The 13,045-nt window shown below is 42.3% G+C and overlaps 1 protein-coding gene across 1 annotated transcript in view; it reads right to left on the reverse strand.

Moving 5' to 3' along the window:
* The window catches only part of EPHA4 (EPH receptor A4), a 109,815-nt gene that overhangs the window by 39,685 nt on the left and 57,085 nt on the right, over positions 1 to 13,045 (reverse strand). The window contains exon 5 of the mRNA XM_054074328.1: positions 9,916 to 10,254. Coding sequence (XP_053930303.1) covers positions 9,916 to 10,254 — 339 coding nt within the window. The remainder of the gene's footprint in view (positions 1 to 9,915; positions 10,255 to 13,045) is intronic.

Consider the following 13,045-nt stretch of genomic DNA (forward strand, 5'->3'; position numbering starts at 1 on the left):
GCAGTTTTAGCCTTCAGCACAGGCAGCAGTGAGTGTGAACGGCTGAAACGCTCTCGGAAAGGCTCTGCTGGTCTGCACATCATGTCCGAAGCACGGCAGAGCGTCCACAAATCTCCACAGCTCCTATTGGACACTCCTCTTGGCCACCCTGTCCCAAAGGCCCAGAGAGCTTGAAAACCACAGGATTTAACACTCAGCCACTCGCATATTCCAGTCACTTTCTGTCTTATTTATGTGCATGCACAATATCCTGATAAACTAGAAGGGAGGCTGCAGCCATTCCATCTGCATTCCCTTTTATGCTAAGAAAGATAAATTGACGCTGATTCAGAGAACAGATTCAAAGAATGCAGTACGTTATCGAGACAAGCGCAATCTTCCCAGTGAGCCGTTGTCGGGGGTTGTCTCGAGATCATGCCTTTATTTGTTTGCTAAAACAAATGGACACTACATAAAACTCAATATATATAGAAGACATCTCTTCCAGCCCACTATACCTTCCTCTTTTGCTTTAGCCAAAACTGCCTTATGCTGTTATTTACTGATGGGACCACTTAACAGCACATAGAAAATTAAAAATAATCAAAATTTAATTAAAACCTTCAGTGCTTTCCTTTTAATCTTCAGTAATCTATGGAACTAAAAGACGTTTATACCTAAAGCACATTGCAGTTTAAAGGTATTTCTGTCTGTAATAAGCCATGGATAGATTCAACGGCTTTTAATACAGACAAAACCAAAGAAATTTTATGGAACAGTAGAACCATTTAATAAAAAATCAGAACAAGTGAATTGTCTTTTTAAGATTAGGTGATAGAATTCAATAGCAGTGATAAAATTCCTAATAAATTCTGCAGGAACACTTCAGAAGGCTGAGACAAAAGTTATCATTTCCTTTTAAATTAACGGTAGGACTTTTCCATAAGGGATGTTTTGAAATACATACGACTAGAGCAATAAAATATAAATGCTTGAGCTTCCTACATACCTCTGCATTCAAAAAAATTAAATCTAAAACCACGATCAACTTTTGTTATTATCAGTTTACAAATTATAGCTTTCAGAGACCCCGAAACCATTCTCGGAGTGCACTACTAAGCGTTCTGCAACTCTGGCTCTTGAATTTAGTAATGAAGGCAGATTACCTTAATCTAAGGAGACGCCATGAAATCCTTCAAGGAGATGCAGATAGAGGCTAGGCATTTGCCTGCTTTGTCTGGGAGGGGAAGCCCACTGGAGCCCTGCCACAATAATAAAGCGCTCCTCGCATGCCAGTTCACACGTGGGGCTAAATCTGAAGTGACATTTCTCAATGAAAGGAGCACTATTCACTCGTGTGCTCAGCATTTTGATGTCCGCCAAAATCTGGGAAACATGATTATGGAAATCCAGCAGGCATGCCACAGCTCTATTTAGTCCTTATGGTTCAATGCAATGCTATGCAAAAAAAAAAAAAATTAAATAAAAAAAACCCAGGCTGCCTTGGGATGGCATTCCGGGAGTATGATTTCATGCATATGGATGGACTCGACACACGTTTTGTAGCTCCTCATACAAGGAAAGAATATCTGAACGAAAGGGGGTTGCTTTATGCACCCTTGTGGGGTCAGTTCAGCATCCTGCCCTCCAAACTATGAGCCAGGGCAGAAACTTGAAGATTCAGGGACTAGCAATGTTTATTTGTGCTACTCTGCATGGCATTTTAATTAGTAACTGTGAGGATTTAAAACCTTTGAATGGACACACAGGGGCAGTTGTGCAGCCTAGCTTTTGTGTTTCCACTCTCTCAAAAAAATCCTGTTTGAGGACATCGGCAGGGGGTTAATGGAAGCTTTGATAAAGTTCTCTGAAGCCTTTTATTGTTGCTCAACTACAGACCGGACTCTGCCGTCTCTCTGGCTGCTTTCCAATTAATTTAGTCGGCTGCAAAAACAACTAGAAAATTTAGAAGCCCATCTAAACATCTGGTAATGACAAACATTCATAGGCGAAGTCTCCTTCCAGATGAAAATATGCCTATGGCAACTGTTTAAGGGAAACGCTCAGACTGGACAGCAAGCTTTGCGAATGTGAAATGTCAGCGTAAGGAAATGCACAGTTAAATAGTCCAGAGCAAATAAAAGCTGGAGCACGGTATCTTCATCTCTGTCAGTTTGGTGACTATTCATCTGTACCAACTTCCCTGAGACCAGAATTTGATCAGATTCGATGTCTCTTAAAAGTAAATTTAAGTCATTTAAATATGGTCAAGGCTACCCAATCCTGAAATGAAGCACCTTTTCCCCAGGACGACACGTAACTAACAACAATTTTCCATAGCAAACGATGATATCTTTTTTAAAATGTGACCAAATTTTTATTTAAATACTGCAATTACTTCTTGGCACTATCTGACATGCAACTTGTCTAAGCTGTTCACTGAACCCTGAAGCTGGTTATTTACTAAGGATCTTTAGAAAGCACATTTTTTTTCCTCCTTCCAACCAAGACTTGTATCCCCCACCTTGAATACAAATTCATGGAAATGGGTGGTGCAGACAGCTTTGCCAGCAAGCAGGCAGTTGTTATTTTAATTATTATTTCTTTGTGTAAAGCTGTAGTTACCTTAAAATAATAGTTTAATCCCTCCCCAACAATAGTTTTCCCAGTTTTGTTTTTAAGACGGGAGCACGTATGCCTATAACTACTCATTTATTGCAGACCATCAGTTAAAGCCTGTGCAAGAACACCAAGCTGTTAATAAGAAACTCCCACTTGCATCTGCCAGCTTGGAGCAGCTCCTTACTCAGACACAGTCGCTTACACACACAATTAAACGTGCAGTAGAAAAACTCTGAAGTGGCCAATATATGATATCTCTGAGGCTCTGAGAAACCTCACACTAAACACTGAAATTTGCCTGTTCAGAAGTAATTCTGTTTGTTTCCATGCAATTCCCAAATTTCTTGCACTGGGATCACTTATCTTCTTTCTGGATCTTCCACTACATTTATATTTGAAAAGTCTGTGGTTTCCCAAAATACATTATTCGGTTTCTTTCAGAAGTCCTCACAGAAGCTCCCTTTGACGTAAATCTTCAGACAGCAAAAGCCACAACGCATCTCCCTCGGAGCTGTGCAAAGCGAAGGAAGAACGAGGCAGGTCATGGTGCCGCACAAACCAGCAGGTCACCTCACCGACTACGGCAGGTGAAACCCTACAACAGCTGACAACCTGTCCCAGCTCTTCTGCTTGCAAACGCGCATACACTGAGCAAGGGGGGGGAGTTGCTGCTCATGTCTAGCAGATAAATGTGAAACCTTAGAAACCACGCTGCTTTAGATTCAAAACGAGAAAGTTGCATACAATTATCCTGGAATTCTGCAAGATGCTGCAACAAATCACTCAGAGTGTCACGCTCACGGATCACCCCTTTTTCAAGTCCCTGCTTACTAGTTTTGAATCGCTCTCCCTATTGAATTCACACTTGACACAGCTCCATTTGAGGAACAAGGAGACTGCTGATCCATCATCCTTAGTACAAACACCTCTAAGGCAAAATAAAAACACCCCCTTGCAACACCCCTTTTCCATTACCCTGACGTTTTGCAGAAAAAAAAGAATGCAGCAGCCAGAAGTATCACACACACATCCCATGCTCTGGACATCTGGCACGTATCCAGATGTTTGCCGAGAGATTATTTTAAATCAGGCTTGTGGGGAACTGGGTGGCCAGGGCGCTGTGACTGTTTATACACACCCAGCTACGTGCATGAGTTTCTTCCCTGGTTTGTGTGCCCGTAAAAGGACTCCTGGAAAAGGCTATTTGTATCCTTTGGCTGCAGGGAACAAGTAACTGGAAAGGGTGGGACCATGCTGGTAGCCAGTACTTTGAAAAAAAAATAAAAATACAAAATTGAATTGACTCCTGGATGTCTGGGAAGGATACAGCCAGGTACTGTGGTGTCCAGCATCTGGAGTGCTACTCTGCCGTTTGGGCAGAGACATGAACTTGCCTACCTCCACAGCAGCCAGGCTGGGCCCCCTTGCTGCAAACCTCAACACTTTTCAACAGGTCCAAAGCGCTCACCTAGTAACAACCTGTCCCAGCACCTTAATCCCACCCTCCACAAGACCTCACCAGCACTACCCCATCCCTGTACCACCCAAGGGAGTTCAGTGGGAAGCTGTACTGGAAAACTCACCAGCCGTGAAAGGGGAGCTGATGTGCACCAGCCGCCTGGCATCCTCAGCAGGCACTAGGGAAGGGTGATGGCAGAGCAGAAAATTACTTATTTCGCCAGTTTATTCTATTTTAGACGGTCTGTGAAACTCTGACACAACTGTATGATGAATCCTGTCTCCAAGTTCACAGAGCTCCTTCCTCGGCTATTTGGAGACGATGTCTTCCTTGAGGTCATACGGCCCTTCAAAATTATGTTTCAATACAACAAACTGCTCATCACTAGGAGTGCACTGGAAATAAGGAAAATTTTGGCAAGAGCTGAGCATAAAACTACAGCTGTCCAAACAACTACAGACTAGGCTATTTATGAAAGCCACGTTAACCTCTTTAACCATCTCTCTATCAATAAGATTCTTGATATGCACATAAATATCACCACCTACAAAATCGAAAAATACGCTCGCTCTCAGCAAACAGAAATGATTTAGGACTGTAAATCAGGACTGTACTCAAAGAACATGATGGAGTTTAGAGAATCAGATGGATGGATCGATCTTCGGAGTAACTGTTAATTTTATTTTCCAGCAGTAATTTAAGGGTATTCATGCAGCCACCTTACACCTTAAGAAAGCTTCGCGACTTAAATCTACTCAACAATGTCTTTTGATGTTCCACTAGAGCAATTCTTTACAGATAAGTTATAAATATCCAGGGAAGCAGAACATTAAAAAGAAAATACTGAAAACCTTAGGCTTCCTGGCCTTGGCATGTGTTGCTTTTGATCTGCCTGAGCAACTATTACTTTGTCGATACGAGGCGTGCACACTGACCAAGGGCAATATATGTCCATGAATTTTTACTGACTACAAATTCAGCTCTGCACAGACTAAGCCACGCTGGCAGAACGTAAGACCTTATATGCATTTTCTGTGCTGTTCTGTACAGCACGTGAGGAATACTAATCAGCATTTGAAAGGAAATGTGGGCTTTCAAAGAAGACCCACCAAAATACAAAACAGGAATATATATTCCCCTACCAAAAAGTCCAGTAGAACTTGTGAGTCATCTTGAAGCAAATAACTCCCACTTCTTCCCCTGCCTCTGCCATTTCTAGCTTAAAACACAATCATCCTCAAAGGAGCAGGAGCTTTCAGGTTTTTTTTTCCTTTTAGTAATGGAACTAAAAACATAAACAACAAACAAACCTAAAGGCTAAATAAACCTGAGTAATAATTGACATTTTCCTTCCCTGCACTGAATGTCAGTGTTTTGGGTTCATCACAGCTCGGTCACCACAACCAAAGCCTGTCCCAGAGGAATACTCAATTCATGCGCGTCTCCTCGGTAGAGCTCAAGTCCCGACGGCACCGTGACCCATTTTAGTTCCTGCCTGGAAATGGATGCTGAACAACCACAGGACTCTGAGTGATGGCAAGGGGCCGGGGGAAGCACAGGCGAGACGGGGGGGGGAAGGACTACAGCACCGCCAGCCACACCGCTCCGTCTCCGAGATGAAGCAGCTCCGAGACAGGCGAACAGACAGCTAGACATGCAAGGTGTGGGGGATCGCAGAGACAAAGGAGCCAGAATAGAAAGAGGGGAAAATGGGACAGAGAGCCTGAGATATTCATAAGAAAGATCAGTCATTGATCCTGAGCACAGGCAGCTTGAAAACATCCAGTCTGATGCAATGGAAGAAGGAGTAAGTTTATTTATTTATACTGTGTTTTCATCCTAATTGGCGCATCCTGCCTCCATCTAGCTGTGCCGGACCACTTAAGGAAGCACTGAGCCCACAGTAACCTAGCAAGGCAACAAATCACTAGGCAGTCTGGTTAATCAGAAACATCAACCATTTTAGTTCCAACAAGCAAGCAAGCAAGGACACCCATCCCTCATGAAATGTGAAGAAAAAGAAGGGAGGAAAGCAAGCAGCATAAAGACTTTGGATTTTAATGTCATTTAGAGCTTGTGTAGGCTCTCCCGTCTTAAGAATCCCTTTCACGTCCGTGCAAAAACTTGTACTTGCAGTGCTGCCCCCTCAGACATGCACCCGGCCAAACTTACTGGTGAACCTGGATGTCAGGTTGGAGACCTAAACAGCTCGGCTGTAATCTTTAACAAAAATACACACTGTCTAGTGCCTCTTCAAAAAGCCCAAAAGCTTCCTGCTTGCTGTGAACAAGGTCTCTTTATTGAGAGATTTACTTTTAATTTTGAAGAGCTTCGCAGCATTATCCTTAGCAGCAAAAAAAGAAAATAAGAGAGCCCAGAGATGTTTGGGCTATTCAGTTACCTGCCTGATAGGGTTTCTCATTGCAATTAGCTTCTCCTAGCAGCATCGCATGAGAATCACTGGTTTGTAGGTCCTACACAAGTCATTTCACATTTTTAAAAGATGGACAAAGTGCTGATTTCATGTGATCAAAAACTGAAAGGCACAAGTCCCTGCTGCCGAGGGAGACCTGGAATATCAGCATTTTCCAGTACTCATTGTGATAAGGGTGCTGGCTCTAAGTTTCAACAGCTCAGTGTTCCATCCATTGCTGCTTTAACTTCATTTTAATCTTATATGGGCAAAGAGTGGTGGTTTCCATCTCAAAACCCTCAAAAAATACATTATACTAAACATGTAGAATAGCCAGCTGAATTCACCATTCAAAAAAATTCAAAATGTCACAGCATGAAGACAGAAATTTTTACTTGGTTCAAAGCCCAAAATTTAGCTTCTCTCTTTAATATAAAAAAAAAAAAATCTATAAACCCCAGGACCTTTTCAAAAGAAGCAGGGAAAATACTTTTTCAAATGCTTTTTGATCGTACTTTGAATGTCAAAAGCTTATTTTCATTTAAACTTTTTTCTACGGTATTGAAAACTGAAAAGAGTTTCTAAACAAAAGGGGAAAGTAAACTGCCTCATTTCATTATCTCCAGCAGTAAAATGGCAAAAGCATAAAAAAAACCCACCTGGGCCTTTTTAACTGCACCTTTTATGTCATTGCAACACATTTCTTCAATTTTGTGCTGAATATAGCAGTGACTGATTTCTCAGTGCTCTGTCTCCAAACGCTTACTTACTCTAGGGGCACCAAGGCAACCAGACAAACCTTCAGATTTCTCATTCCAACATCAAAAACTGCATTCTTAAATTTCTGTATATTTTCTTCAGATTTCACAGCTCCCTATTTGGAAGGTCAAGACTGCTGTTAAAGGGAAGGACTTCCCAGTCCTTTGTATATGTGTCATTCCTACTGAATTTAATTGAGATGCACCTCCTGTAAACAATTCCAGCCAATTCCCCAGAATACAACCCAAAAGTACTGCTTACATAAAAAAAAAAAAGAAATAAAAACACTTTAACAACACTTTTTTTCCTGTCAAATGTTGGAAAGCACAAGCATAGATAGCAAAAGCAGTAAAGTCATTTGCAGATTTTCAGTGGTGGCAGTTTCATTTCTATTAGCAAAACCAGGGAAAGGGTGCTACTAAAGGAGGAGCTTCGCTCTAATCTGAGTTTAGAAATAGCTGCAAAAAAAACAAAGCAGCTTTACATCAGTGTAAGAAAGGTGCAAAATCAAAACCGAGCCTGTGGCAGTGCTCTATCATGACATAATTCCTTTATAATGAAATATAGAGAAAGAAAATGAGTGGCACAAGAATTTTAATACACCCCGGACACACATTTACAATGATTAAACAGATCAGTACTAGCAAAACCCAAGGGTCCAACTTATAAACCTTTACTCAAGCAAGTAGTTTCACTGCAATCAATGGAATTATTTGCATATGTAAGGACTATTTATCTCAGCTGAGATCTGTAGATTTAGGCCATACATTTCTATTTAGATCTTCTATGCAGCAGAATTAACAAAGTCATATGAAGAACAGGAGAACTCCGGCACCTTGGAGTTAATTTTCATTTGTACCAGTGGTTTTCTCCGGCCCTCTGAAGCATTTGATAGACTGGGCATGTTTCATAATTGGAAATGCTGGCAAAAATACAAATCTCCTGATGTGAAGAACTGCTACTCATGGATAATAAACAAAATCAATTCTTATTTGCATATTCAATCAGATTTCAGTTTGCATATTAAAGCATAAGATGGTAGAATTTTCACACGGTAGATGGATCCCACTCACTTATTCATGCATATATGCAACCACTAATCCTTACACATGCCAAAATCATTCAGAAATACTCTCCTTGCTAGGCATTCATAGCACAAAAACTGTCCCTGCTGCTGTTCTCAACCTTCTCTTTTCATATAGCGTATGACAGCATTCTCCTGCACAGAATTCTCCCAAGACTCTGTAATAGCCCCTGTTCTCTATTAGTCATCTTTTCTTTAGGCAAAGCGATAGCTTGAATTTTTGAATCATAATTTAAAAGGGATGCTGTCAATGCTATGTGTAAAGAACAAAAAGCACAGGACCAGATTTTCAAAAGAGCTTCAGCGTGGACTTGACAGTTTTGCTTGTAACTGCCACTGCAAAAGTGAATGTATCTCTCACCGTTAATATTGAAGTGTTCCGGGCTACAGCTAAAATTTGCAGATTTAGACTACACATACCTATTTCTCACGTGCATCTACTAGCAAACAGAATAAAAAATATTTATATAGCCCAGTACTATCAAAATATACAATATTAGTATTTTCCCATGCACCAGAGATGTAACAATAAATGATAACCCTGTAAGCTACATTCTAAGGTGCTGAATGCCTGCAACATCCGTGGGACTTGAAGGTAATCAGCGCTGTGAGCGATTAGATAACAGGTTTGACGGTCTCGTAGCCAGTCTGACAGTCTGGGTATCTAATTTGCATATAGAAGAGTATCATATTCAAATGTATATAATTCTGTGCATTAAATTAAAAATTCAACTGGCATCCTGTGTTTGAAACTCTACCTTGCTGCAAATAAGAAACGTTTTCATGTAATTAAAGAAAAAAAATCATGCAAATGATCAGCAAAACTAAATCGCAATCTGCTACAGCAGCCTTTAGTAGGTCAAGTACAGGAGACTAGAAAAAGTAGAACTGCCCAGGGTACCCAAATAATCAGGTATACACAGAAACGGTATTCCACTCTCCCAGATGAGTGAAAGGAAAATCAGCCAGCATGAAGATGAAAGCTCATATAGGATTTCTAAAGTAGTGCCAGCTCTGATCATTTGAATTGTTGTTAGCAATAGGTTAAGGAGGTATTTATTTAACAATAGGACAGAATCTAATTGACTTTGCAGGGAGAGGAGAGGAAGGGAGAGGATAGAGAGCAGGCAGGCATGGCAGCACCACCTCATCCCTCTTTTTGAATCTTAGCAGCCCTTTTTTGGAAGGAGGCAGAAACACAATCCTGGGCCATACCGGTGCAGATTTCGTCCTCCGTGAACACCAAGAGCATATTCATGTCCATGTGCAGGGTCTCCCCTACAAAGGGCCGAGCCGCTGTCCCCTCGCTTTGCCCAAGGCAGCTCTGCTGTTCTGCTTCTGCAGAATGCCTCCCAGCGTCCTCGCTGCGTGCTGCAGCACAGCTCTGCTCCCAGCTACAGGAGTCACAGCCTCCCCTGTTTTTCTAGCTCTAACGAATTTAAACTATCCATATAAATAACCAGAAAATAAGGGTTTGACCCAGTTACACATCTTAGGGCTCCTTGCATTCATTTGCTAATGCTAAATGTAATGGAAATTACAGCTTTCCTAAAAACCAGGCAGAAGAGAGAGAAAGAGAATTTGTGTTTAGGTTCCTACCCGCTTGGTTTGTTGTCACAGTGACTGAGACAGCTTGGTCCTGGCTGGGGTTTTGCTTGGAGACTCCGTTCACCGCCCAGACTTCAAATGTGTAGTTAGTGTGTGCCAGAAGGTCAGTGATGGAGACTTTGGTGGTCTGCAAGCCGTTCTGCTGAGGGCTGAAGTGCACACCGCTGCCACAGGACCGGCAGCGGCTAAGGTCGCCAGCACCACACCGCTTACACACCACGTTGTAGGAGATGTCTTCCCGACCACCTTTGTTCTGAGGGGCGCTCCACTCCAAGTTCACGGATGTCTCATTGACATTGGAAATCAGGTTCTGGGGAGCAGACGGAGGGCCTAGAAGGAAAAAGTCCATATGTTTTTAGAACATGGAAAAGCCTTACATAGTATCTACACAGCATCAGTGGAGCAAATCCAGAGGAGGCCATAAGGGTCATCAGAGGGCTGGAGCACCTGCCATACAAGGACAGGCTGAAAGTTAGGGTTCAGCCTGGAGAAGAGAAGGCTTCAGGGAAACCTTAGAGCAGCCTTCCAGCGCTGAAGGGGGCTACAGGAAACCTGGGGAGGGGCTCTTTCTCAGGGACTGCAGGGATAGGACGAGGGGTAATGTTTTTAAGCCAAAAGAGGAGAGATTCAGATTAGATATTAGGAAGAAATGTTTTTCTGTAGGTGCAGTGAGGCACTGGCGCAGGTTGCCTAGAGGAGCTGTGGATACCCCATCCCTGGAGGCATTCAAGACCAAGTGTTGAGCAGACTAATCCAGTGGAAGACGTCCCAGCCCACAGTACAGGGATTGGAACTGGATGATCTTTAAGGTCCCTTCCAGCCCAAACCATTCTATGATTCTATGATCTTCATACTTAGGGTCCTGAGGGTTACTGAGTATGCACAACCCCCAGTGAAGTCAAGGACAGCTGAGACCACATATAATTTTACTTCTCTGTGTCCTTAATGAAGGTGAAAAATTAACTGGTAATGTAAACTCTGTTTGCTTCATCTGATGAATTAACGGAATTTTCCAGTTCTAAATGTGCCTGAAAGCCCAGTATTGCAATTAAATGAGAGTAGGGCTTTTTTTTTTTCATTTTCATTATTTATACTTGTCATGAAAAACTTAAAATTTATGTATTTCACATCCATTTTTCCATGATCTCCCCAAGCAAAGCATGAAATGCACAAACTCCTGCTTCACTTGAGATTTTTAAGGTCCCCCATTGCCAACAGGCAGGCTCTCATTGAAATTGTTGATCGCCTGGTATTATTTTCCTTAAGAATACATGTGCAATATTTTCTGTACAAGTTGATGTCAGACGGCATTCAGTGAATGCTGAAGCCAATCAAACAAGGAGCTGGACATGATGCTTTGAGACACAGGAAGGAGATTTGAGCAGAGAGCAAACCACAGAACTAAGGCTCTGAAGAAGGGAGAATAAAGGTTACAACAGGGGAGGAGTGATGCGAAAGAATTAGGGAGGAAAATATGGTGAGCAGATGAAAAAAGAGCAGTTACAGGCAAACTGGTCAGGAACAAGAGACCGCACAGAAAGCTTGGAAACAAGGCTGAAGCAGAGACACAAGGTCAGCTCTTGCACCGCAGGAACGGGAGACTTTAAGACTTGTAAACACGCTGCCAAACAGTTCCAAGCTGGTTCCAGCACAGGGACTATGGGATTTGGGGACAGAGCCAAAGGTAGGCTGGGGAGGCCCTCCCTGGGCAGGAGAGGAGCAATGCTGGGCATGGAGAAGGGACAGATCCTGCAGGAGGCAGCTCCTCCCAGCACCTTCAGCAGCCCACTGGGACTGTAATGGTCAGTTCTGCATGGCCAGGCAAACGGCCTCCAGCGGTTCCCTGCCTCGCTCTGTAACCAACACACAGGCAGAAATCTTATTTATATGCTTAAAACCCCACGGGCCCCAAACCAATACACACACTGAAAACACTGAAGAGCTAATCCTGTGACTCTTAATCTCATTTCAATACAGTTGAGGTGAGACACGCTTGTTGTACCCTTAAATTTAACAAGGATGATTCAAAGCAACCCCATGAAACAGACGGGTGTTTTCTAAGTCACAAAAAGCTCCACTGATCATGGAAAGGCAGCCTGTTCTGGAGTGGAGCCCGAGGGCACTCTGCATACACAATACTTTGGGAAAAGACGTAAGGTAAATATTGTATCGACGAGAAATGAAAAAGAGAGTGAGAACCAAGCTTGCTAAATATTATGATCCAAACTGGGATACATTCAGATCAGCAGTACTTAGCAATTACACACAGTTAGAGCTTTAAATACAAATATCACTACTAGAAAAATACTGGAAATAATTCTGTAGAAAATCACAAATTCAATTTTTATTCAAGACACAGGTAAGTTTATGAAAGCTTCTTAAATTTTATCAAACTGATGGTTTAATGGTTGGAATTTTTAAAAGTTCAACCTAATCTCCCCGTAGAAAAGGAAGGGAAAGAGAAAGTTCTGGCAAGTTTCCTTCCATGCAGGGATAGGAACTGGCCTAGATAATCCTTGTTTGTCCCTTCCAACTCGGGTCATTCTATGATCCCATGATTCCTGTCATTTGCCAAATGTTATGAAATTGGAAAGAAAGTCCAGCCAGCATCAATATTTTCATTAAGCATAAAAATAAATCAGTCATAATCTCACTCATATCAAAGGCAGGAAAACAGCCACCACAGTTAGCTGGGAACCCAATAAATACATCATGGAGAAATTCTGCTGACATTACAAAGTGAATGAAGTGTAGCAGCAAAGAGGTTAAGCCATTAAGAGGTGAGCGCAGCAAAGATTAATTCTGGCTGCTTGGATTCATCAGGTGCCACTAAAAGGAAGGCTGGGACCTGAGCACTCGGGGGAGGAGGTTTTGAGGGCTGTATCACGTCCCTGGGTCTCTGCTGGAAGCCGCTAGAATGTCACACGTCTTCTGGAGACAAGACTTTTATTTTAGGAGAGGCAGGTAGGTTAAGAAAAGCATCTTAGGGGCCAAGTGTGTCTACTTATCTTCAGTACCTAACTGAAAGGCCTCTGCCGCAAGGGTAACTGAGCAAGGAATTGTTTCTCCATGCTCACTTCACAAATACGAAATTAATATATTCATTTTGAAAAGAAGGAAA

This window comes from Cuculus canorus, chromosome 9 (assembly GCF_017976375.1).
Source record: "Cuculus canorus isolate bCucCan1 chromosome 9, bCucCan1.pri, whole genome shotgun sequence".
In the NCBI taxonomy this organism is placed as follows: Eukaryota; Metazoa; Chordata; class Aves; order Cuculiformes; family Cuculidae; genus Cuculus; species Cuculus canorus.